The sequence below is a fragment of the Malaya genurostris genome, chromosome 2 (assembly GCF_030247185.1).
Source record: "Malaya genurostris strain Urasoe2022 chromosome 2, Malgen_1.1, whole genome shotgun sequence".
Taxonomy (NCBI): Eukaryota; Metazoa; Arthropoda; class Insecta; order Diptera; family Culicidae; genus Malaya; species Malaya genurostris.
The window spans coordinates 279,039,225-279,066,467 of record NC_080571.1 but is presented as its reverse complement, the minus strand read 5'-3'; the positions used below and the strand labels follow the sequence as shown (position 1 = coordinate 279,066,467).

The 27,243-nt window shown below is 36.3% G+C and overlaps 1 protein-coding gene across 6 annotated transcripts in view; it reads right to left on the bottom strand.

Annotated features, from left to right (window-relative positions):
* The window catches only part of LOC131430247 (probable G-protein coupled receptor 158), a 214,987-nt gene that overhangs the window by 42,861 nt on the left and 144,883 nt on the right, over window positions 1-27,243 (bottom strand). For all 6 annotated transcript variants that reach the window (XM_058595052.1, XM_058595049.1, XM_058595047.1 and 3 more), the window contains exons 7-8: window positions 2,586-3,002; window positions 2,294-2,488 (exon numbers count right to left, since the gene is read on the bottom strand). In XM_058595052.1, the coding sequence (XP_058451035.1) occupies window positions 2,294-2,488; window positions 2,586-3,002 (612 nt within the window). The remainder of the gene's footprint in view (window positions 1-2,293; window positions 2,489-2,585; window positions 3,003-27,243) is intronic.

Genomic DNA, 27,243 nt, shown 5'->3' with positions numbered 1-27,243 from the left:
GGACAGACGTCTTTCGAATGCGATTTACTACAATTCAAACTCCGTATGTCCTTATGACAGTTTTTGGTACCATGACCGAAGCCTTGACAACGACTACATTGCGTTAACTTTGCAATATCATTATGCCGTTTATAATGTTCCCAATGAATTTTAATGTGGAAAATGAAAAGTACTTTTTCTAAAGTTTTCAAATTATTTACTTCACTTCGATTGGAGTGTATTAGGTAAAGTTTAAGGAAAATCCCAGAGCGTGGCTTAGAAATACCATTGGCTCTGTTTTTCATAAGTATTACTTGGGAAGGGGCAAAACCGAGCAATTCTTTTAGTTCATTTTTAATTTCATCGGTACATTGATCATTTGATAAGACTTTCAGGACAGCCTTGAAGGGTCTGTCTGATTTTATATCATATGAATATAACTTATGAAGTTTCTCGGACAAATACCGGAGAAGACGTTCGCATTCTGTTGTCTTTTATTTTTTCATTCAGATTCTGTGAGATCGTCGGAATTTGGAATAACGGATGGGGATTTTGCCGCATTGTTTTATTATTAACCTTAGGCTTGTTACCTTTCCGGTTGGATGCAGGCATTTTCGAAGAATATAAATTAATTAGGCTAAATTAGTCTTCGAATAGACTCATAGTTTGTATAGTTTTGAAAAAGACTGATTTTGTGTGGTCTTTAAAAGACTAAATAGTTCGAAGAATAATTCTTTGGATGGCTAGCCTTAAAAAAGGCTGATTAATTTCTTAGTCTTGGAAAAGACTAATTATATTAGAATATCACTTTTTGTGTAGCCTTCGATAAGGCACACTAATTATCAGTCTTCAAAAAGACTGTTAGTGATTTAAGTAGCGTTGAGAAAGACTGAAGCCTTGAATCGATTCAACTCTAGGTAGCCAGAACAATTTTCCAGGAGTCAAGAGCTATTCGCGTGTGGTGCGAGCGACTGTTCAACACCGTCTGACCGAATGATTTCATTGTCTCTAAACCCATTCCAATATTAGAATATATGAAGAAATCTCATCAATAGGCATCGAACTGTAAATATAGTTAAACTTCTAGCACTGTGAGGATAGTTTCTATTTCATTTATATTTGATGTTATTTTGTTATTTGTTTATATTATGTTTATTGTTGATTTTATCATCAAAACAATCATGAGAACGATTAATTCGCAGTCTGGATCCTTTACAGCCGGGCCGGGAAAAAGCCCGTCGTAACAGGGTTAATGGATATATAACCAGTCGTCAAGTTGCTTACACCCACGGCAGTGCCGTACTGCTCGAATGAACGTTTTTATGGCTGCTGTGTTCGAGACACTTTCAATTTTTATGATTCTATTTTAATTGGCCTTTGACTGTTACACAATACAATAGAGTCTCAAAATGCATGCGGCTGGCTTGTGGTAATCACGATTACATTGTCAATGAAATAACTATCAATTCTCTGCGCATTATCCGGAACAAATTTTTGGTAGATTGGTTGGTGAGCAGAATAAAACAAAAGCATAATGATCGGTTGCGTGTACCAAAAACAAAACGATTTCAATCGAGTTCAACGGAATGCCTTGCGCCGCCATCGGATAAAAAAAGGAAAATAGCGGAACTGGGAGCGGGTGGTTATTCATGCAGGCAATGATACTCTTAGACATAAACACAAAAGCCGAACGGATCAACAATCGATCGAACAGTGTGCGAGGCATGCCAGTTAAGTTGTACGCCGAATGTAGACGGAGCGAGACTGATGGTTGGACGTGGGGATTAGACGGATCAGGATTAGGTGGTTGTAGTATGTATGTGAACATTGTTTACTGCAAGCGACAGGACGATGAAAACCAAACAGTGACGAGCAGGAGACACGGTAGGAGAACTTGAACAGCACGGCAGACACGTGTTGATAGGCGTCGAAGGATTACGGGAAATGTCGGTTAGGCTAGGTGTGCTGAGTATGAATGGAGCAACAATAACGAAACGTAAAGCTTCCATGCTGATTGCGTGTGAAAAGCGGTAGGAGCTGCCGAAGAAAGGCTTCATCCGTGCAGGTTTCGGTTGTTCCCTTGATTTAGATTGATTTTATTGAGTTGTGTGTTATTGTGGATAGGTTTTCTTATTGTGGGTGTTGGCATGTGTGAATAACTGATAGGAGGTTTGGCGATTTTGATTGGTTTCTGTTTTTTTGCTATTGCTGGTGGTTTGATGCTGTTTGAAAAGAGGACAGACATCGGGCTGGGATCGGACGGGATGGAGATGGGAACTGCTTCTGTGGTTTACGGTTGAGTTTTCTAATTTACCTGCTTATGCTGATACCACAGCTTGGGTAGAAATATCAGCCCGAGCGTAACAGTGTTTGTCAGTTGAGACCGTACGAAAAGTGCTAGGAATAGTGTAGACGGGTTGAACTCCTCCAGGTACCAGAACCGAAGGATGTAGAATGTAGACGATACTAGAAATTCAATCAATATAGATGCGACCAGAAATTGGCGTTCCTGTAGATTACAAAATTAAAATTAGTTTCATTACTAGTTTAAATTCACTTCGTCTGGCTGCTCAGCGGTGCTCAGAGAGCAACTCAATTCGACCTACTCTGAACTGTGTGTTTGCGTTACGGCTGGCGATGGCCAGCTGAAGTCCGAAGCATAGTATGAGTAACTCGCCAGCTTCGGTCACATAGTCCCACTTCAGTGGTCGGCACATGTTGGACGTGACTTGATCGTCGGTGTTTTCCACCTTCCACACCAACTCGCTGTACCGCAGGAAGTCCATGCTGGTGGCGGTGAAGGCGGCCAGGTAGCACAGCACCGCAACGATCATCGCGCACAGATAGCGCAGAAGATCTAAATCTCTCACAACCCATCGATGAGCTTTTCTGGTGCGAAATTCCACCAGATGGCGGTATAGTTTGAGCACGATTGCACCGTAACAGATGATGAAGCCTAGTTCGCGGCACCAGGGCTCCAGCAGGCAGCGCAAAGTGGACGCTTGCAGAAAGTGAAGGGCAACCTGCAATGGAAGAGATAAACGTATGTCGACTGGTTAGAGTGTCTTGATATGCGATTTTATGCTTGGGATGAGTTAACTTGTTTTCGAACATATTTCACCATAAAACCAATAAACTAATGGGGTTTTCGCTTGAAGTAAAACCCAACTCAGTTTTGACCCCAACTGCTGTCAAATGTTAGGGTTGGAACTGGGTTAGTTCCGGCTTGTAGCGAAAACGGCATAAGAGACCCGAGTGTAATCGTAATGTAAGAGAGCTATCAGTGAAATTCCAAAAATTACCAACAGAAAACTGTCAAAATCATCAGTGGAACACGGTGTGTAGCAGACGGAAAAAGACATCCACACACACACACACAAACCCAACTACCAAGCGAGCGAATGGATATAACTCAGTTCTGACATCCACTCACTACACAAGTGTGTATTAAGGAGAGGTTGTTTGGCATTAAAAATGTCTTACACTATACGTGGCTGGATGTCAATTAAACATTAGAAAACTTGCCGCTTTAGATTTTTTTGTCCTAATTTTTAACTCCAATAACTCAGTGATCTGTGGATGAATTTATATCACAACGGGCCAAAATGTTGTCTTTCCTCGATTTTCCCTGAACGGCCGATGGTTTCGACCGTCGGTCTACACCTAGAATTTCATATAGTAGCTTCTGCTTCGTTTGCTATAGGGAGGCTTCGCGTCATGCTTAAAAAAATCCGCATCATTCTGCGTAGTATGAAATTTGGCACAAAGATGAATCTATAAATATATGCCATTTTACCGTTGCAGTCTTTCAGCAATAACAAGATATGATGAGACTATCTAATTAAGATGATTTAGGTTGATAAGTTCTGACACATGTTCCTTCAGATCGATTTGGTTAGTTAAAAAGCGCTTATGTCGTATATCTGATGATATTCTCGAAACCAAACGTATCTGTGATAAAACATTTGAACTTTCTGAACAAAAATTGCGAATAGAAAAAAAACGCAATTTGTCGGTTAAGTTTTCTATACGAATATATTTCCGGAACCGGAAGTGTCTGCAGTTCGATCTTCGAACTTGATCAATCATCCAACAGAAGTTGCCAAACGAGCCTAGGATTGTTGAAATCGGTTAAGCCATCTCTGAGAAATTTAAACGGTGATAAAAAATGCGTGTTGTCGGTTACGTCATTTATGACATTATTTCTGTGGAACCGAAAGACATTTGATCTTCAAATTTGATTCACAAACCAAAAGTAGCTTTAAAATGAGCCTAAGCTAATAGAAATCGCTAATAGAAATTTCCGAGAAAATCAAGCGGAGGGAAGTATCTTGGTCGAGCTCTGCCGAATGGTATATAACACTGGGGATCTCCAGGAGCTCCGATCAAAAGTGGGGCTTTCAAGCAATTCTATTACTACATTCTATAGAGAAATGCAAAAACGTCTTTTTAAATTTTTATCAATCAATTAATTAATAATTGGAGGATAATTTGATTAGTGCCAATTGAAAAATGAAGAAACTACAACTAAAACCTTTTACAAACATTTGCAAAAGTTTTCTATGAAAAAAAATAGAAGTTTTCTATGAAAAAAAAAAAAACATTCAAACATTAGAATAAGATTCTACACATAAAGATAAATTAATTCGCTTGTTATGACCTTGTACTTAAAAGTAGTCTTTCTGGAGGTATTAAGACATGAAAATCAAAGAACTCGGGATTTTATTGGTTTGCACCATTTTTCTTGAAACCGTTGTAACTCGAAAACTCTTTATTGTGCAAAAATGATATGTAAGACGAAGTTTTTGGAAATGAAATGGATAATACACTAGAAAAAAAAGTGCAATGATTTTTCAAGAACTAGAAAATTAACGGAAAACATTAAATTGACAAAAAAACATATCTGTAATTTATTTTTGCAGTGTACTGAAGACATTTTTTACACGGAAGATACGTATTCCAAAACAAAACCGCGTTGTTTCGGAAATCCTCGTAAAAACAATGTAGCTTCAGAAATCCTCGTAATAAAAACTTCGTAAAAAATGTTCTCAGTGTACGTCTCTCCATCCATGCAAAACAAATGGTTTGTCATACTGAGTTCTTGAGCGAAGTTTCATCCGAATCAGAGTACGTAAGATCTAATTCAGCAGCTGCAAGATTCATATGGGTGGTCTATAATATAACTGAAACTGAAACAAACGTATCCCCAGCAAACCGTTTTAGTTTTATTTATTCGACCAGCTCTACTGTCAAATTTAAAACTGGTATACGCTGCCGTTCTATTTTTTCTATATTTAAAACACAGATAAAACGCTGCTGGGGCTGCCAGTTTATTTTGTTATAACTTCTAGATTTAAATTTTAAAACTGACATAAATTATGCATCTAGAACTAGAACACTCCTGAATATGCCCTCAGCAAGCCGTTTTAGTTTTATTTATTCGAACAGTTCTACTGTCAAATTTAAAATTGGTATACGCTGCCGTTCTATTTTTTTCTATATTTGAAACACAGATAAAACGCTGCGGGGGCTGCCAGTTTATTTTGTTATAAATTCTAGATTTGAATTTTAAAACTGACATAAATTATGCATCTAGAACTTGAACACTTCTGAACATTCCCCTAAAGTCTGATGAATTGCTGCTCATTGCTAGAATTGCTCACAATCACAGTATGTATTGAAAAAATAAACAAATTTTTCACTATTTAGCGTAATATTCAGGTTTATTTGATTTAAGATTTCACTTACAATCAAATCGCCGATTGCTTTGATGCCCGAACTATAGCATTTTCTTTATCAGACAGAATCTATGAAATTACGATACGTAAGAATTAATCAAGTTTTTTCATAATATAACTTTATTAGACGATTATAAAATGTTCTACGTATATATTTTAATTATCAAAATATATACTTTTGTCAAGTCCTGCATATTTTCAAGTGCATACACTAAATAGTTCTTGGACAAATTGATTAAAAAATACTGCATGTATCAATATCTCGGAAATGTGGAAATATGGGGAACAAGTTTTCACAACGTTAGAGAGAACAATCAAAACACTATTAGAAAAATGTTTAGTCACAACTTAAATATACTTAAATTTGTATGAAAACACATTTTATGAACATTCCCCAATATATATGTAGCAACTTAACATACAATATTCATCCTATTGCTTAAACTCAATATTTATCCCTTGAACCCTACTCCCTACAAAACTCAATATTTATCAAATTAAACGAGACAGACAGACGTAGAAGATAGGTATTGATACATGATTATTAATTATTTTTTATTCGATTTGTCCTAAAACTATTTGGTTTATGTACTTAAAAATATGCAACATTCGAAAAATTGAACCAGAAAGTTATAATGTTTCAAAAACTTAAATATATGCAACATTCGAAAAAATGAACCAAAAAGTTGTAATGTTTCAAATATAACTAATTTTTTGGAAACTATACAAATAACTTTTTTTTATGTTCTCCGATAAAATTTGTGAAGGAACGAAAAATATTCAATCGAGATGGTGTTAAACAAAATTTTGCTCACTTCTACCGTTCTCAAGATACAGCGAATTTAAACTAACGATTACGGGAAATCTAGAACTTCCGAAATCTACTGGAAATGTAGAACGACCGATCGTCTTCGAATGTTTCTCGAGTCTGGTTAGTTAAAAATGACGTTTTGTTCTGAAAGAGAAGATATTTTTTTTACTTCTATGCTTGCAGTAATTTTTTGATATGATAATTTTATATGGTTATAGGATGCGTAAGATAATTTGCAATGTACGAAATTTCACCAGTTTTTTAATTTTTCGAAAAAAGTCTTCTCCGAAAATATTCCAACTATAATAGAGATCAGTTCGCTCGTACATCTCATCCAAGTCAGTCGATATAACAAAACCGCTTACGTTCAGGACAGAAGATACCAAGTACAGTATTGCGTAGTGAACAATAGAACGGCCTCGACATGAGTGAACCAAACGAACAAAAGCTACAGCCGATACGAAAGAATACAATTGTTGTTGACTTCTGGCAGTGCAAAATTCGACCTTCGATACGAGAGCTTAAGGAGCAAATGCATCTTGACAGTAAACGTGTGCATTTACTTCAATGTAATAAGACGAATAATGTTGTTCACATCCAGTTTTATAAAGAGTTGGATGCAATTCAATTCATAAAGGACAATAACAATGTGCACTATGTTGAGCACGAGAACATTAAGTACAACATTCCAGTATGCATGGAAGATAGTGCTATAGAAGTGCGTGTGCATGATCTTCCCTCAAGCGTCAACGATTCATATATTCGCACAACTATGTCCCAATACGGAGAGATTCTCTCTATGGAAAGAGAAAAGTGGAAGAACTTTTTCCCCGGTATTCTGAATGGCGTACGTTTGTTACGCATGCACTTGAAGAAGCCTATACCTTCTTATGTGATTTTCGGTCAAGATACAAGAATTCTGCGCAAATCACTTGTTACCTATGACAATCAGATGGCCACATGTCAATATTGCCAGAAAGCTGTTCACTACGGTAAGCCATGTGATAAACCGGACAAGGAGACAACTACACCAAAGGACAACGGTGCTTCCTTCACACCAACCCCAACCAACTCTAATACACCTGTGACAGTCACCAACAACAGGGAAGTATCCCCTTCAACGAAACTATCAGTATCCCCTATAGAACAAAATACACCAACTGCAGTTAACAACTTACCTTCCAACCAACCAGCAACTGCAACGAATGTACAACAAGGCGCATCTACAGCAACTCTCAACGAGCCCAAGACTACGATCAACAAGGAAAACGAAAATAAAACGGAAATCACACATAGCACCGACGATGAAGCAATGGATGATGAGATAAGCCGCGGACGAAGTGACCCCCGATCCTCGTTGGATGGAAATGGAAACTCATCTCCCCCTAGAAAAAGGGTGACAACGAGATCCAATAGCAAAATCTCTAATCTTACAAACGTCAGTTATTACCGAAATTGTCAGAAAACATTCAGTAAAGGCTATACTGTTTGTCAAAAGCAACGAAATGGAATTTATGAATTACTGAGCCGTCAGCAATTGAAAGTGAACAAAAAATTGCTTTTTGTAATTGTAAACATTCAATTGGGGATCAAATATGCAATTCGGACTAAACGCTAGTTGTCGAATATATTGGTTGACATGTCGTTGAAAACTTAATTTTTACTTTTCGCATTCAGCTCATCAGTGCATCAGCAGTTTATATTTAACTACTAACGCCACCTAATTTACATTTCATTACTTATGTTTTGAGGACAAACAATTGTAAAAGCAGGATCTGGAAAGAGCTTTCTATAAATAATCAACAATAATTTGTAATTATAATACTTACTGGATAGGTCGTAGATTCTCACGTATTTCTTTTGGATTAATGACTTTTCTAATGACTACCGGAAAATTTTTCTAATGACAACAGGAAATTTTCTTCGAAATATTTCGTCAGATAATAAGTGGATAATTGTTGATCAGTGATGAGTTCAGCACAAGCTTTTGCCATATCTTGGCAAGAATATGCAAAAGATTCGCGAAATATCAGTACATCTACTAAACGAACCTCGAAAAACATTATATTGGTTTCTGAGCAATCAGCTAAATTGTGTGCTGCCGATCGGCCTCGGTATTTTACTTCACTGAATTGGTTTTAAGTGCACGGAACGACCGAAATTAGCTCTGCGCCTAATTCGTATTACTGTTTTTGAATTAGTTGATTTTAACAACAAAATTTCCAAAATAACTATAAAATTAGTTGAAATTTAGAATTTACTGTGCTGAAAAAAACTCTTATTTTTAGAGAAAGTGTTTAGTTGGCGAATATTTTGGACACAAACCAGCAATATTTCAATCCAACACGAAATTCTCATTGACAACTAATTTCGTTATTAAAATCAGAAACTTTGATTCTATTTATCTATCACCGTCATTACTGAAGGACAGCAGTGTCAAAGCAAAACAATCCATTAAAAAGCTAAAAGGGACAGTCTTGTTGAAACTGCTCGCAAATTGTTTAGATGTTTTTCGCATGTGCTACGATATATCCCTATATAATTTTCTAAACCGATATGTAAAAATGACGTAAACTGTTAGTGGAAAGTGTATTTATTCAGAATTTGTGCGCAGTTAAAGCGATTGTGGGTAATAATGTTTTTACGCGAAACAGTGAAGTGAGTTTCGAATGTTGCACTCTAATTGTACACGTCAAATGATGTTTTTTTGTATCTTCTCATTCCGGGCTACGCCGTCCGGTGTACTACTTGTATTCGGTTTTTGTTTTCCGAGTGCTCAAAGTTTTCAATGAGAGAGTCGATTTCGCGAAGTCGAAAGAAGAAAACAGCGATTTAGAAGTAAAATTTTCAAAAAGAAGTTTATGTTTCGCTTATGTCTTTTTCTCCAATACAACATCGTATTTATACCTGCAAATATAGAAAAGATAACCGCGACTGAAATTTTATTCGGTAGTAGTGTGCCATCTAGTGGCTAGTAGTCATTAACGTGTTAACGAGCGCCATATAGCTGCTAATTGCAGAAACCAATTCAACCATTTATATTGGTTGAAAACAACGTTTTATTTCTCTAATTCAACTAAAAAATTAGTTGAATGGATATGAAGCGTGCCTTAGCTAAGAAATGACAGCACGTTTAATTGGTGAATTCAACTAAAAAAATAGCCATTTCAACAAATATTTTATTATTATTAAGAAAATTAGAATTAAAAAATCTAAATTAGCAAAAGTAAGATTTTTTTAGTTGTCTCAAAAAATAACTAACTAAAATCAGAAAATCAACTAATTTTTTCGCCAAAATGCTAATTTCGGTCTTTCCGTGTGTGTAGTATTACCAAATACAAATAATAATACCCCTAGGTCCGATACAAACTATTCGCTATCCCAGTAAATCCGAACATCGGACGCATCGTGCACGAAAGCTTTTGATTGCATTTCAAGCTTACATAGTGTATCGGTAGAACAAAAGAGTGAAGATATACCTAAGCAGAGAGCGGATGTCTGATACTCAGGGGATGGGATATATCGGGGCTGGATTTCCAACCCCGAACATAGGACCAGAGTTTTTCCGGCCCTAAGAGGCGAATGACCTTAAGGTTAAAGCCTCTATGATTGAAACAAAGAATGTTTAACACTGTTTCACATCCTATCGGTGAGACGTTGGCTCGAAAATGCCTTGTTTGATATTCCTTCGCTCTGTTTCTCTAGCAATACATAATGTAAACATAAAGCTTTTTTAGATCGACGCGGTTGATGCAAATGGTGCAGAATTGTCCGATGACGGGCCGATCGAAGCGCTACGATCGGCCCCATATCGTGCTCAATCGGACCGATAATCGGGCCGATGATCGGACCGATGCGGGTCGACAAAATCCACCGGGATTATTTGGTTCACCAAAAACGAACAAGTTAGCCTGGCCCTTTGTTCTATTCAGGCTTGACAAGTGAGTGATACCGAAAATATTTCTAACTGGCAACATAATTCAATGTTGCTATGGATAAATAGGTTTTGTTATTTTTGTATAAACAATCTAGAAATTAAAAACCAGAATTGCATTCTGTTATATGGACTTACAGGTAGCTTGAAAATAAACTAGCAAATTGGTAATATTCTCTCATTTTTATTACCCGATACTACTCCCGCACTAACGAAAAAAACAATAATGACGAAGTAAATATAGAGTACACAAATTTTCCCATCTGTCCACACTTCGAAATAGGCTAACAACTGAGGTTCGGTACTAATGCTTAGTACAATTTCTTTAAACACATAGTTCATACTTTCAAACATTTAGAAATGGGTTTCTAGTTAGAAATATGCCTACACGTGCTTAGGATATTTCTTGCCAAAAGCTTCATGTGAAATGCTGTAAATTACGGACAAAGATTATTTTCGCAAAATGGTTTGTTTTTAAATCAAGATAAATATTGAGATGTTGAATCAAGAAAAGATGCTCATCTATGATTTTCCAATGATTTAATTTCGCTACATTTTTATATATTTTGTAAAATAGTTTAATCCATCCAAATACAAATCTTCATATTCTCGTGTCGCACAGTTCTCTAAACCTTTGGTAAGAGAGTCATATTCAAACGAGTATGTTTGTTTAGGTATTTTAGGTATGTTTAGATACCTCAGCATCAGAAACTATCGTACGTAAACTCCAGTTTCCAACCAGCTATTCCACTTTTGCACGAGAGAACTTCAAATTCCTTTTTTTCCCGGTCAATCCATTGTGAAATAAATGAACAAAATGCTTCAAAAAAACGCAGTTTAGCTTCCTTAGGAGAATAACGTTATTGGTGGTCCAACAGAAACGTAACTAATGTTTGTTCCAAGTACTCATGTTAGGAAATACAATACCGGTACTGCAAAGGCACATGCAAATGAGAAAGAAGAGAAGAGCTATATCGCAAACTTCATCTGTTGGCTGCTACAACATTTAAAAAATAGAAAAATCGAAAATACTTTGATTCAGAAAATTGATTTTTAGGTTTTTTTTTAGAACAATATAAAACCACTTTTTGCTCAGTGTATACGTTCTCCATATAGTCCCAAATGAATCTAATAAACCGTTTTTGAGATATAGCTAGTAGAAAATTTTAAATGCATTTTTACTTAGGCCCTTATTAAAAGTAAGGCTTGCGTTGAAATGACAAACTGATTATGCAAATTGTCGTTGTTGGTCATAAAGAACTTATAACTTTTAAGTATAATTTGAGTCAACTCAGTAAATACAAAACTAAATCGTAATACGATATCAAATGGAGCTGCTTTTCAACAGCGCTTTACCTACTCGAAGCCTACTCATTCTCAGATTAACTCTAGTATTAGCGGCAGAACAAAGATCATGAACACGCACTTCTATGGTTTGAGTCTGCAGGTACACTGCTATCGTGTACTTGACGTTTGCATGCTCTATGCATGTTGTTGGTTTTTCTTGCGAATTCAACTGCTTCGCGATAATAGGAGAATTGAATGCATATTACGTTATTAATTTTGTTACACTGGTATTCATACACCTTCTTCAGATGAAGGTGCATTTGCTCCTTTGTAGTTTTTGAATCGAAAGACGAATGTAGTGCTTTTTGGTTCGACAGATTTGCTCATCTCGAGATCGTCTTATTGTTTACTTTACTTTATAGTTTTTTTTGAATTGGTGGCCCGACCGTAAGCACTCGAATGTATTTTGGGGGAAAACTTCTACGATTTTTTTTCCTTCCGAGTAGTGTACAGTTATATGCTTAGTAATATTTATTACTATGAGTGAGTTAGATCCATTATTTTTTACATCTAATCAATGAAAAGTATCTGAAAATCAAGTATCTCTAAGTCTTATTATTCAAGCTATTTGTATTTGAAAATTGATTCTATCTGTTTGCTGCGTTATTACACTCCTAAATAATCCCTCTTTCAAACACCACTCTCAAATTACTCATTCTTCTATCATGCCGTTCGGGTAGATTAGAAAATTTGGAGTAAGAGCTCTACCCGGATCCTAGAAAAAAGAAAACTTAACTCTCTATCTGTTTTTGAGACACTGACAAAAAAAAAAGACAAACCTAATGTCAGCGCAAAAGTAATTTTCCACCGCAGTAAATTCTATTCACGAACCGGAATCAACCCAAACATCATTATTTTTGCAAGATATAATCAACGGGGAAACTCTTACCGAAAAACAAACTGATCTCGATGGAATCTGCAAATTGTACCGCTCGAAAGCGCTCGATTATTAAAAGCACCGAAATGGGCACGGCGACAGCGGGAAATTACGTGAGAAAGTACAAAACATAAAAAAATAAATACACAGCGAAAGATAATCAACCGCAGCAATATTTTCTTTCATTTATGAATAACAGAAACAACGATGTTGGTACGGGGGATGAGTGAACTTTTCTGTGTTGAAAACATTTCGTTAAAAGGCTTCGCTTAGGTGGGGGGTTGCGGGTTTTTTTTTGTGTCCAAGCCAATTTATTCCAAAAATAAACAGGTTGGCGCTGGTTTTTATCGAGATAATATCTGGTTTCAACTTGTTCGTCAGGATCGGACAAATCACCACTGAACGATGTTTTTCGGTTTTGATTCCTCTTTTAAATACACAACCCGAATACCAAGGACTGCACCATTGACTACCAAATCGATCCTGTGCTGGCAAGTATCTAACTCACAAGACACAGTAGCAGTTGAAATTCAATGAAGCGAAGTTTCGCAAGTAAAGAATATGAATTATTTATTCCTTTTACTTCGACTCTTTTCCAATTCATTTGTTTCAACTTGTTTCAGACTGTTCCATGGTACGCACAAAAGAATATATTTGTGGAATGGATTCTTTCATTCCATTATTGTTACGCCCAGTTCTAATATACTCTAAACTTTCGAAAATTTATTTAGTTTTGGTAATATTCCAATTTGAATTATGCATTACAAATCCCTCGGCTCACTCATCATTTCCATGGTAGTTATATAATTCCGTAATTGCACTTTGCACATACATCTGGAAATTCAATTGCAAACGGTTATCAAGTGGAAAAATTCATTGACACCTTCCGCTCCAATACCCACCCAGTCGAAGATAGACCACAAGTGTGTTGGACTATTTTTCTTTTTCCCGGAGACTTTCATAGCCCAGCCCATTATAACTTGTAATGCGATGCGATAAACAAACCATAAATCAAACTGTGCTCTGTATTCACACTCTGTCGGTTCCGGTTCCCGTCACTCGATTCGATAATTACGGGACTCGATATCCGGGGCTCATTAGCGTCACCTCCTTCTCTTCGACCGGGGACCGGGGCTGGCTGGTTGACGAAGGAAGGGCTTCGTACGGGACAACTCGGGAAAAAACATTCATCAATATGAGATTTCCATCAATCGGATTGATGGTTGTTGATGTCATATGGACATCTATGGTTGCAGCCATAAACTTTGTGAGCGCGATGCAGTTGTTTATTGCTCGGTGCCATTGAGTCTGTTGAATGCTTTTACGACCGTGTCGATATTGGCACATACACGGATACCGGGCACAGTAGTACGAACGAACGAACGAACAAAACCAGTGGATGACGAAACCATTGGCTCTTGGTTGTCGTGCTATACGAGCAGCTTTGCTTTGATTTTTACTGAAGCTGTACTGTCTGATGTTAGAGGGTTTATGGAAAAGCGTAAAGCAGTCGAATGGAAGCACACCAGGGAATCTGAAGATTATGGTATATAAATGATATCTGCCAATAATGATGCAGCTTATCGTATCAACAATGGTCCTAGAAGGAACCGGTATATGAAAAGTTATTTCAGCTCAATGGTTGTAACTTCATTCAACAGTAGTGCTCTAGTACTATCACGCTGTCCCGTGTTTGACAACGATGTTTCTTAGCAGATTTAGATTTCAAAGAAGTCACATAAGTAATTACAACTCTTCTTCAGTACTGAACATAATAATGAATCCTACACGGAAAGACCGAAATTAGCATTTTGGCGAAAAAATTAGTTGATTTTCTGATTTTAGTTAGTTATTTTTTGAGACAACTAAAAAAATCTTACTTTTGCTAATTTAGATTTTTTAATTCTAATTTTCTTAATAATAATAAAATATTTGTTGAAATGGCTATTTTTTTAGTTGAATTCACCAATTAAACGTGCTGTCATTTCTTAGCTAAGGCACGCTTCATATCCATTCAACTAATTTTTTAGTTGAATTAGAGAAATAAAACGTTGTTTTCAACCAATATAAATGGTTGAATTGGTTTCTGCAATTAGCAGCTATATGGCGCTCGTTAACACGTTAATGACTACTAGCCACTAGATGGCACACTACTACCGAAAAAAATTTCAGTCGCGGTTATCTTTTCTATATTTGCAAGTATAAATACGATGTTGTATTGGAGAAAAAGACATAAGCGAAACATAAACTTCTTTTTGAAAATTTTACTTCTAAATCGCTGTTTTCTTCTTTCGACTTCGCGAAATCGACTCTCTCATTGAAAACTTTGAGCACTCGGAAAACAAAAACCGAATACAAGTAGTACACCGGACGGCGTAGCCCGGAATGAGAAGATACAAAAAAACATCATTTGACGTGTACAATTAGAGTGCAACATTCGAAACTCACTTCACTGTTTCGCGTAAAAACATTATTACCCACAATCGCTTTAACTGCGCACAAATTCTGAATAAATACACTTTCCACTAACAGTTTACGTCATTTTTACATATCGGTTTAGAAAATTATATAGGGATATATCGTATCACATGCGAAAAACATCTAAACAATTTGCGAGCAGTTTCAACAAGACTGTCCCTTTTAGCTTTTTAATGGATTGTTTTGCTTTGACACTGCTGTCCTTCAGTAATGACGGTGATAGATAAATAGAATCAAAGTTTCTGATTTTAATAACGAAATTAGTTGTCAATGAGAATTTCGTGTTGGATTGAAATATTGCTGGTTTGTGTCCAAAATATTCGCCAACTAAACACTTTCTCTAAAAATAAGAGTTTTTTTCAGCACAGTAAATTCTAAATTTCAACTAATTTTATAGTTATTTTGGAAATTTTGTTGTTAAAATCAACTAATTCAAAAACAGTAATACGAATTAGGCTCAGAGCTAATTTCGGTCGTTCCGTGTAGTATTTTCCTTCTAATTGATTTTCGCCATAATATCTACCGTCATGTCTCAAGAATACGAATATGTATTTAAATTTTCTTCAATATGCGAGAGCAAACGAATTTGTGAAAGTATAATTTGTTTAATAATATATCCTAGGCGAAAAAATCCAAACTTGATTCAACCCGGGGAAACCATATATTTCAGAACCATTAGAACGCAACTAAACCACTTTTAGGGTTGACAAGAAAACCATGTTGGATTTTTACGATAGGTGAATACTATTGTTGCAGCAGCACTAACCAGCAATTCGCAGAACAGTCCAGCGTTGTGAAGATTCCGAGCGCCGTCAACCTATTCATCAATTCATAAAACAATTTTACTTCATTATCTTGATTTTGACACTCGCGCTTTTACAGGAATGAATAATTTTTTTTGCTTTGACTATCAGAGCTTATAACAAAGGAATATCGGTTTTTGTAGGGCATACTGAGGTAATTTGGCAAATTGTCGAAATCAGAAATCTTCATCATCTCTCGAGAGTTACCGCTACACAGTGGTTCAAAAGCGCAATTTCACGCTTTTAATTGATAACTGATAGAAACGTGGTTTTTGAGGTACAGTATCTTCAGCAAAGTTGCTCAGAATGATAGACGCCATCTTTTGGCATATTTGTATTGATTACTAAACTTTTCTATTCTATATTTTATTCTATGGAAGTCTACATGTCCATAGAAATCATTTATTGTAAGAGTTACCATGGTAACGAATATATACTGAAATCTGATCTGACATACAATGAACCTTATCATTGCAAATGCCAAGGGCAAGGATATTCGAAAAGAACATATCTCGCCTGCAGACGAGTAATTCAACCACGGTATGAAAGCTCTTTTGAAGTAATTCAATATGTAAGTAGTCCCAAATAGCACACGTTATTACACTTCAATGACAGTAACTTATATGACACAAATTCATTGAACAAGTAGAAGACTTTGCAACGTGCATTATAACTGCTATGTAACCTGAAAAGCGTAAGAGGCGGAGCTTGTGCGACTTACCAAGAGTTGCCAAACAACTTCTCGGTAACGAATATTTGATTTGACTCAACGCGCACATCAGTCACAATGAAACAGAAAATATAAGGTTGTTTCAAGTTACAATTTGTTGATGTTTTCCCATTCAACATTTACGACCAAAAATTGGCATCCGATAATCATAGTTAAAATATAGAATTCAATCCTTCCGACTTCCGGTTCCGGAATTATGGGGTAAAATGAGCAAAAAATTGTGAAAATAAGTGCACTAACTTTTCTCAGAGATGGCTGAACCGATTTTCACAAACTTAGATTCAAATGAAAGGTCTTGTGGTCCCATACAAAATTCCTGAATATTATTTGGATCTGACTTCCGGTTCGAGAGTTATGGGGTAAAATGTGCAAAAAAAAAGAAAATATGTGTTCTAACTTTTCTCATAGATGGCGCGACCGATTTTCACAAACTTAGATTCAAAGGAAAGGTCCTGTAGTCCCATACGTAATTCCTGAATTTCATGCGGATCCGACTTCCGGGTAAAGTGGGTTAAAAATTGTATACAATCACTGAAAATGGGGAAAAACCTTAACAAATTTAGAAATCAATCGACCTCAAATCTTTTCCAATTGATAGTTTTTATCAGTATACGGTCCAACAAACCGATTTCGGTTATTCTTTCAAGAATCGCAGAGAATGATTTTGAAGAATACCACAGTATTATATATGATAGTATGATTGATATGAGAAAGGCATCATTACACCACTAGAAGGATTAAAACAGGTTTTTATGAACAAGTTACATGTGCTACTTGGGGTCTCATCTGCACCTTTCTGCGCCTTCTGATGATAGACAAGTTGAAATTTTGTAAAAAACATGAAAAATGGCTGTATTTCATTAGACTGAAATGATAGCAGCATAGTATGTTTGAGAAAGTTGTGTAGTTTTTAATGATGAAAAACTTTATATAACATGAAAAACTCATATAAATTGATAATATATGTGTTTTCTTACAAAAACTGGTTTTAGCACACCTTTTCCAGAAAATACATTATATCATGAATTACACTCATGTTACGGGAATAGTACCTTCAGCAAATTTGTTTGAAATAACTTTCTGCACAAATTTGTCGAACTAACTTGGCCATGAACTAAAATAATATTATTATCTTACTTTTAAGGGGATTAATCACATAAATAAAATATGCCAAAAGATGGCGTCTATCATTCTGAGCAACTTTGCTGAAGATACTGTACATCAAAAATCACGTTCCTATCAGTTATCAATTAAGAGCATGAAATTGCGCTTTTAAACCACTGTGCGCTGTGAAGTTTACACTCTAATGTTGTTTTTCATTGATTCCACTCGCTCGGTGCCAGTGTTTTGCCCTGCCAGTTGATCAATGAAACGGTTTTGTAAAGTTTGGTTTGCACGCTTGCTGCTCTGAAAAGAAAACGGGTGCAAAATAGTTGCCCGAGAATTGCCCCGAAAGTGCATTTTTTCGTGCGGTGCAAAACAATGAAACACAGTGCACCTGTTTTGATTGCCCGACTGCACGAAAAGTGCACGAATCGAGCAAAACACTCCACGAGTGTTCTCAATGAAAAACGACATAAGTGGTATTTGGTATCAAAAACGATTGACAAAAGTTATGAATCGTTTCCCCTAGGCTTTGATTGACGAGCTATAGGGCGCATACCCCCGTTTGGCGGATGGGGGTGGGAGTCAATTGACACTTCTTACAAGGTAAAGAAGTTGGACACAGTCACAGCATACCGAGATCTATTGTTTGATTATAAATGTAAAAAATTGAGAATTGTTTTGTATTCTAGATCGATCACGGAGTGGATATGACTAATGTCGTTTTCGTTTGAGAAAACTGAAACTGGCCCAGGATAGTTTCAACGAACAAACACTTTTCTCGAAACTGTGTTGGGTTTGCACTTAGCAACGGGGGTTTGAGCAAACCTGATATAAAAATCGGGTTGGAAACTGACTCGATTTTCAGTTCAACAATGTTAAAACTAGGATTGAAACTAGCTTCAAACAAACGGTTTGACAGTAGTTTGGGTGGAAACTGAGTTAGGTTTGGCATCAAGCGAAAACGACATAATAGTGCTTGAAATAGACAATAGGTCATTAGGCGTTTTCAAGCATTCTTATGCCTGGAATTGGTCACCAATTTGGATTAACTTGATGCAGTGAATATTATATATCCCATTCGTCCTGAGCTGGTGAATTTAATTCGAAAAGGAAGACTATTATTATCAGGAATAAGAGAAAACTGGCATCTTATGAACTGTGAAGGAACCTTCAAACCTTTCCGATCCGTTTGAAGGTTTGAATTTCTCCAACTTTGACACATATGTCACCTCCTAACTGAAAGTGTGAGATGTGTGTTTCTGGAAAAGTACGGTTTACGTGGACCATTTTATACAAAAACACCTAGCATTTATATACAAAATACATGTAATTCTTGTTACAGACAGCAATAATGTCGAATGTAGAATACTTTGTAGTTTCCCTTTACACAATTCCACTGTACCTAGTTTCTTTTTACTCTAACTTCATCACTCTCAGCACGAAGCAACGATTAATAAAATACTCAATATATTTCTCAAAAGACTAGAACACTGCTACTATTTCTCAAAAGACTAGAGCACATTGCAATGATTATGGCAGAACCGATACTGCCCACTGATCTGTGGAAGGAATGAAATATGCTAATGTTGCAATGTGCATTAACTCAATATTTCTGTTTTCCCTGTCGTTTGGCTCAGAAATGGAAATGGAATCATCAATCACCTCTGGGGGCCGCAACTTCGGCAACATCATTCAAAGTCTGCACACCTAGTAGTTTGATTGCATGTTAAGTGTAGCTCTCTCTTAGATTGCGCTGTACTTTCAGTTCCTTCATCAATCATCATTCATATCCAACTATGGGGATGTAAACAATACAAAAAAAAATCGACAAAGACAAACAAACAAACAGAGAGATTAGAAAAGTTAGTGTTAGTATACCAATCAATTCGATACCATTTCTAGATAATTAAAGTAGTAATCGTATGAACCGATACGATACAGACGCACGACCCAATGATTGACTGGTTACCAGGTGAAGCACATTTCCTTCCCAAGAGACAAATTTTTTGGTGAACTTGCAACAGAAGGTACACGTATTTTCGTTGCGAATTGTTAATCGTGATAGAATCTGTCGTTTGGGTTACGAGGGTTTCCTCCATCGTTTCTGGTGTTCATTTGGGCACCACCGACAGTTCGTCCGGTATGGAAAGCGTGGAGCCATGTAGACCCCCCCCCCTCGGCCAGAGTAGCCCATAAAGGGATAAAAGAAAGAAGGATTGACAAGTTGTTTTCGAGCATTTTTTTCACTTCCGATTTTTCTCCTGTAGACGTCATTTCCCAACAACGAAATTCACTAAAACTAAGTTTCTAGGCTGATTTGAGGATACTGAGGGCATACATAAAATAGAATTTTCTACTTATATTGTATGTATTCGCCATCGTAGCCAAAAAAGTGCCGTGGGGAAAATTGGGAAAAAAATTATAAGACAAATTGGTAAAAATTGGTAAGGCATAACGCTCCTCTCAAAAAAGGCAAACACTACTCTCTTAAAACGCGGCCATCCACGCAAAAACCAGACATTATAATGACTACTTTATTTTTTCAATACCTTTATTGAAACAAGTATGGACGTTTTTGCCTTTCTCAAAATGAAAGATTATGCAATTATGAAGGCCGAGTGTCATATACCATTCATCTCAGTACGTCGAATAAGTAAAATGTATGTGTGTGTAGTGTGTGTTTATGAAATATTATTGTGCATTAACTTTTCACAGAGATGGTTGAACTGATTATTACAAAATCAAATTTAAATGAAAGGTCTTTTGACACAAAAAAAATCCGGGATTTCAAATTGCTCCGGTCCCGGAATTACAGGATGTTTTCAATTTTAAATTACTTATTCTTTTTCCTCAGAGATGGCGTGACCGATTGTCAAAAAGCCTAGGTTCTAATGAACAAAACTTCTGAATTTTATCCGGATCCGATATCCGGTTTGTAAACAATCTCATTCCGTCACTTAAAGCGGAGAAGCAAAACACATAACAAAATTTTGAACTAAGCTCAAAACTATTCCTATTGGTAGTAATTGTTAGTAAACGGCCAAACAAACCGATTTCAGTTATACTGGTTGGCGGTTTCTATGCATCACAGAAAAAAATATGAATTTTACAGGTGACATAATTCTACAAACGATGCGATTCATAACTACTAATTTTTTCAAATGACGTATTGCTCCACTCGCAAAGAATTTAACACGCTCCGAGTGTATTTTGCACTCGGCTACCAAATTCCGCTGTATTGATTCATATGTATCAATTATTCAACAAGCAGATATATAGGGATGTCAGATACCGAGTCGATACTTTGAAGTATCGATACTTTCTTTCGAGAATCGGGTATTTTTGGTATCGATATTACATCAGAGCGATACTGTTAGTATCGATACTTTAGGTCTCGATACTTACAGTATCGCAACAGATTAAAGTCAATTCCCATTACTACGGAATATTTTTGTTTGTTTCAATTGTAGATTCTTTAACCTTAAGGTCATTATAGAGGCTTTAACCTTAAGGTCATCAAACCCAGGTGGGCTGAGTAAAAGGCATCGACTAACCCACCACGCTATGCCCGTCACCGATGGAACATTTTTTGACGTGAATACATCTTATTTTACTATGGGGCGCCTTTTCAAAATTTACCCTCTGGAAGAGTGGTTTTTATCGTGAATATTTCTAGTTTTATTCAACGTATCATCATAATTTTTTTACACGTTATCGGAGATTTCAGCATTTTGTGATAAATTTTCCAGTAATATAACCATAAATAATTCGAAATTAAAATTTCATATTTGGTAAGTGAAAAAGGTAAAAATTTGATGCTTCTTTTATTTTATCCTACGTAGTTGTTTCATTCAGTTCAGATCGGAATCCAGGTCAAGAATCCAATTCTAGTGTTCAGTTCTGAAATTTGGTTTCAAAATCCAAGACCAGATTTTATTTTTCATTTTCATAATCCAGATCTAGTTTTGTGTTCCTCGTCCGGCTTCCAGGTCCAGAATTGAAATCCAGAATTCTGGAACTAGGACCAAATTTAAGAATTTTATTCTAATCCTGGTTTATGGACCCAAAATCTGGAACATAGATCAGAATCTTGGTTCTAGACCTAGACTCTGGAGCTAAAATTTGGAAAAGAATTTTTTTGACTTGAATATGAATTTTGAAATAGAATTCTGGATTCAAAATTGAGGTTCAGACCAGAATTCAATTGCAAAACTCCTATCTAGAATTCGGACCTATAATTTAAGTTCAGAATTTGGAAATTGAGTTCTGAACCTCAAGTTCTGGAACTGCAGCCCGAAAATCTGGATCAAATTCAGATCTAAAGCTCAGCTTTATTTCTAGATTTTTTTTCTAAAATGCTTTTCAGAACCTGGTTTCAGTTGGAGAATGCTGGTCTAGAATTAGGATACAAAACTCACTTTTACAATTCTAGAAGTGTAACTAAATTCAGAGACTAGATTCTGAAGATTTATGAATTATATTCCGGATCTGGATTATACAACTCAGTTTCGAAGCTAAATTCTGGATCCGATTTTGAAAAATGAATCCTGGATCGGACTATCGAAGAATCCTGGTCTGGAATTCAGTTACAGATCTCAGGTTCAGTGATCAGTTCAACAATCTAGATTCAGAACTCAATTCTTGGACTTAGTTTCAGAATTCAGTTCCAGAGTCTATCATCATCCAGTGATGTTTCTCCCTTTTTTTTCTTCGACTTAGATGAAGCGCCAGACTCACGCATGTATTAATATGACGTGGACTAGCCGTCGTTGAAATTCGTTCTCTACAATCTCGCTTCGTCTCACAGGTGCACTGAGAGAAAACACGTACATAAAGGCCATACTCACTGAGGATTCAATCATTTCAATTTTTCACACTCGTTGCACTCTCTTTCAGTGCGTCTGTGGGACGACGTGAGATTGTCGAGAACGAATTTCAATGACGGCTAGTCCACGTCATAGCAAATACATGTGCGAGCCTGGTGCTTCCGTTCAGTCCGTCCTCGTTACCGTCGTAATGGCAATAGGAATTGGCTTTTAGTGTAGTATTCATGTATCGACATAAAGGTTTTGAAAATTTTTAAGAAAATATGTGAAATGTGAAATCATCATGGCTCCAACACAAAGTGGCGTGCGGATAATCTTTGACATGGACCAAAAGTCGCGAACTCATTCATTTATTTTATTTTGAAATGATTGCTGTGCAATTTTCAATTGATACTTAGAGGTATCGATACTTTATTGCCTTTTGATACCTTGTATCGATTCCCAAAATTTCGGTATCCCGATACCCTAGGTATCGATACTTTGCCTTCCGAGTACCATCCCTACAGATATATACTTTAGTGGTTCAGTAGATTAGCTGATGTACTTTATGATCTAATGTTTTTTTTTGTTTCGATTATAGAGGTTTTAACCTTAAAGTCATTCGCCTATTCGAGCCAGAAAAATTTTCTGACCCTATGTGCGGGGTTGGGAATCGAACCCAGGCGGGCTGCATGAAAGACATCGACTATCCCATCACGCTATACCCGTTCCCCCTATGATCTAATGTTTCTCGCTTCAAGTCACGCTGTTGCTATCGTTCTTTTGTTTTTAATTTGATTCGAATTCAAGCCATATTATTTTCAACTCACACAATTTTACATGTTCTTGCATATAAATTTGTGTGAAATACGACGCTCCATCTTATGAGATGTAAAATCACAGGATGTTTTCGAACTTTGATGATATATGTAATTCTTATTTTTTTTGCAAAAACAAAAAACCTAAATGTTCATGTAATTCTTGTTTTAGACTGCTCTGTTGTCGGTTGTAGAATACTTTGTACTTTCTCATTCATAACTTACATAGAATTTTCCGATATGCTTATATAATTTAAGATATGACTATAGTATGTATTGTGTCTTCTTTCCTATTCCAACTATATCTATTTCCAGGCGAATTTTTGTATGATAGTTTACTTTAAAAGAATAAAAAATATAATCTAGTAGACACATAATTTTTTTTTTCGAGAACGTGACTATGCAATACCATGGCCTACTAGTTCCGAACAATGGTATTAAACTGTATTTTATACTCCCAATCATTCAAATTCTATCGAATCAGTCATTTTGGGAATTATTTAATAGAAATTTTTAAGCGAAAAATCGCGAAGCGAAGTTTTCGGCAGTAGTTTTCTTGTTTATCATTTTTCGAAAAAATGATGTATAAGACACTCATAGGGCTCATTTGAAACCATCATTTTGCTGAAGGTAGTATGTTGCTACCTTTTGGCTTTCAAGAATTATATGACTTTTTCGATTTTTTGTACGGCAATTTGAACACTAACTTAAATTCTCCACCCTAATGATCTTTAACATCAAAAGATAAGCCGGTTGAAAACAAACTACTTTTGTCAAGACACCAACTACAAAAAAATAATATTTAATATCGAAAATATTTTTGCCTGTTTGAGATGATGGTGGTGCATATGCACGAAATTCCGAGAAACGTAGGTTCGAGTTCTGTCTCTGGATTCATGACGCCACGTACTTATTTGATTCCGGTTTTTAAAGTATTTTCTATTTCTCTTTTCATTAATTTGTGTTTGCAGTTTGATATTCATTTCATCAATATACCTTAAATGTGAAATACTTTAAAAGGGAAAAATAACAAAAAACACTTTCCTATCGGTTTGTAGTAAAGTCCTATTTTTTCCCAAGGGTGATGAGTGATTACTCCCATTAATAAGACTAATAGCAGGATTAATGAAATGGGGATATATCGCGGTAACCATAGAATTTGGATAAGCTATAATTACTTTTTCGGCTTGTTGACTTATCGCCCGATTGCCTGCATGCCACGGTGTGTGATGAGGCAAGTATTCATTATCGTATCAATTAGTGAGTTATTTTTAGCCTACTCGTTGTGAATGACACTCGTCATTAGGCTATAAACACAATTACTGTTCTGTCCAAAATCCGAAACGGATCATGTCCCCTGAGTAACATTTCGTCTCCCCACAGCTATGATAATGGAATCAAACTAGTTGCCGTATCGATTCCGAGTTGAAAGCAGGTGGAAACTGGACTGTGGAGTGTTACTGTAGCGTTGGGTGGTTCAAGCTAAATCGTCCTCGTACTGTTTCACACTACAATATAATCCGATCAGCAACCAACTCGTCCTTTCCCACCGGATATAATTACTGGCCGTGTTTGGTTTCACCTACCGGGCGAAACCACGACAATGGTTGCTGATGCCTTCGTTTGCTCCCTCCGTTCGTTGCGTCAGAATTCATCATTTAACGCTCCCGGCAGGGTTATCTCTGATAATCGAACGTCAATATTGACCGTGCATCTATCAATAGTAACGGGCTTGGTTTCAATAGGCCCTACAGCAAAGCCCAACGAAATTCAGTCTTGGGGTTCACTCGAGCACCGGAGCGGAGTTGATCCCCTCACGTACACACCTGCGTTCCGATTGTGGTTCCGACAGTAAACCACAGTAGTGAAATGAAAATTTCCGCATATTTGCACCTTCTACTGCGGGTGTTTGATATATTTTTCACGATGAAATTATCGCACAACCGATACGCGGGCTGGGCGGAAGTAACATATCGATAAACAAACCCCATCGAAGTAAAATTAGTCGTCATGCCGCCAGCAAATTAGTGCGTGGCGCCATAAATGCATTATCAATACAGAATTGGTGAATTTTGATAGGTAATGTATCCATTGTTGGATTTTACTACTTTTAATACGATATTGATCCCAACGTTATGCTCAATGGATGAAGGTACCATTGGATAATAACAGACTTTCAGTTGTTCAAAATAAAGCAGTTGAGCTCGTTTGACGTTTAGTTCGATGAGGACGGTACCACATGCCACACTGTACACAAAACCACGCATCAAATTGAGAGACGAGTTTGGTGAGTATTCAATCTCATGTTTTGGTACGGTTTATTGATTCTATTCGATCATGTGAGATAATTTGTGTGTGGTAGGGTGAAGTTTCTCGTTCATTGGGGCAGACCAAATACGATTATTGTTCTGGAAGCTACTATTAAGCGCGATACCGGCCGTAACGTGAGACTTAAAAATTAACCTGAAAGGTAGCTGTGGGCAACATTAAAGTGAAATTATGGCAGTAAATTCAAAGCTCTGGTATTTTTTTGCAATGTCTATTGTTGAAGTCAAAAGCAAACTGCAGTCTATATTCCGATGCGAAACTTAGTGATCATACTTGTTAGAACCGATTCCTAATGTATAATACGATTCTACCTACCAGTTATTTTAGTTCTACGATAGCTACCAAACCCAAGGGTCCACGAGTAAGAACATTCAAGTTGGTTACAAACACTTACGCACGAGTCTCACAATTCTGTGCCATTTGAGCCAATTTGTTCTGATTCTGGTTACAAACACTTACGCACGAGTCTCACAATTCACTCAAATCCGTAATAGTTTTACAAATGAACGACCTTGCGTCTACACTTTATTTCCTCATCGATGGAGGCGTATGGTTGTTTGCTTTCAAGCGGGGAATACGTACCGCGTGAAAAACCGCGCAAAAAACCGCATAGAAATAAAACACGTAACTTCGGAAATCCGCATAAAAAAAACAGCAAAGCTAAAGATTTTTTTTAAATAATAGATATCTTAAAAATGTATAAAACGTCCAGATCTAATCTCGCAATCTAAAAAAAATTAAAATCGAGTTTGGGACTTTGAAACATTTTGAGATTTCCAAAGTCGAAATTTTTCTGATGCAAATTGCTTAGAAATGCATGAAAAGTTGAGATATGGTGTAATCTCAAAAAAATTGTTTGAAAAAAAACGACTTTGGGTCTTTGAGCCCGCGAAAATACAAAAAAAGGGTGAGAGAGTTGACTTAAAAACATTTCGTGATAACACCAGATCTCGACGTCTCACACATTTCTAAGACAAAACAAGAAAATCGGATAACTTTGAAATTTCACGTAAAAAAACCTACTAAAAAAACTTCCACATCGAGAGATACACTGAAAAAAAATTGAGTTAAAAATTTAAAATAAATTTATCAAGATAAACTTTACAGAGTCTTTTTAACAAAAACTAAAGTAAACTGAAAGTCATCATTATCCAAGCATTTCATGAACTTCAAAGATTTCAAAGAATACTGGTTGCCCGATATTTGCAAAAAGTACCTGTAATGAACAAGAACAATATTTTTTGAAAAGAACATTTCTACCAATTATTTTGCAAATAATTAGGGTAGAAAAATGACAAATCCTACAAAAAAATGCTGTGCTGGTGATGTTTTCAAAATAAGTCTAATTTTCGAATGAACTGATTACACTGAAAAAAATCGATCCTTAAAATTTGAAGTCAAATTACGATCAAAAAGCCATTCTTTATTTGAATGAAATTGTGTCCCAACATAGATAATTGTGTTACCTGCTAACCTTCCATATATTGT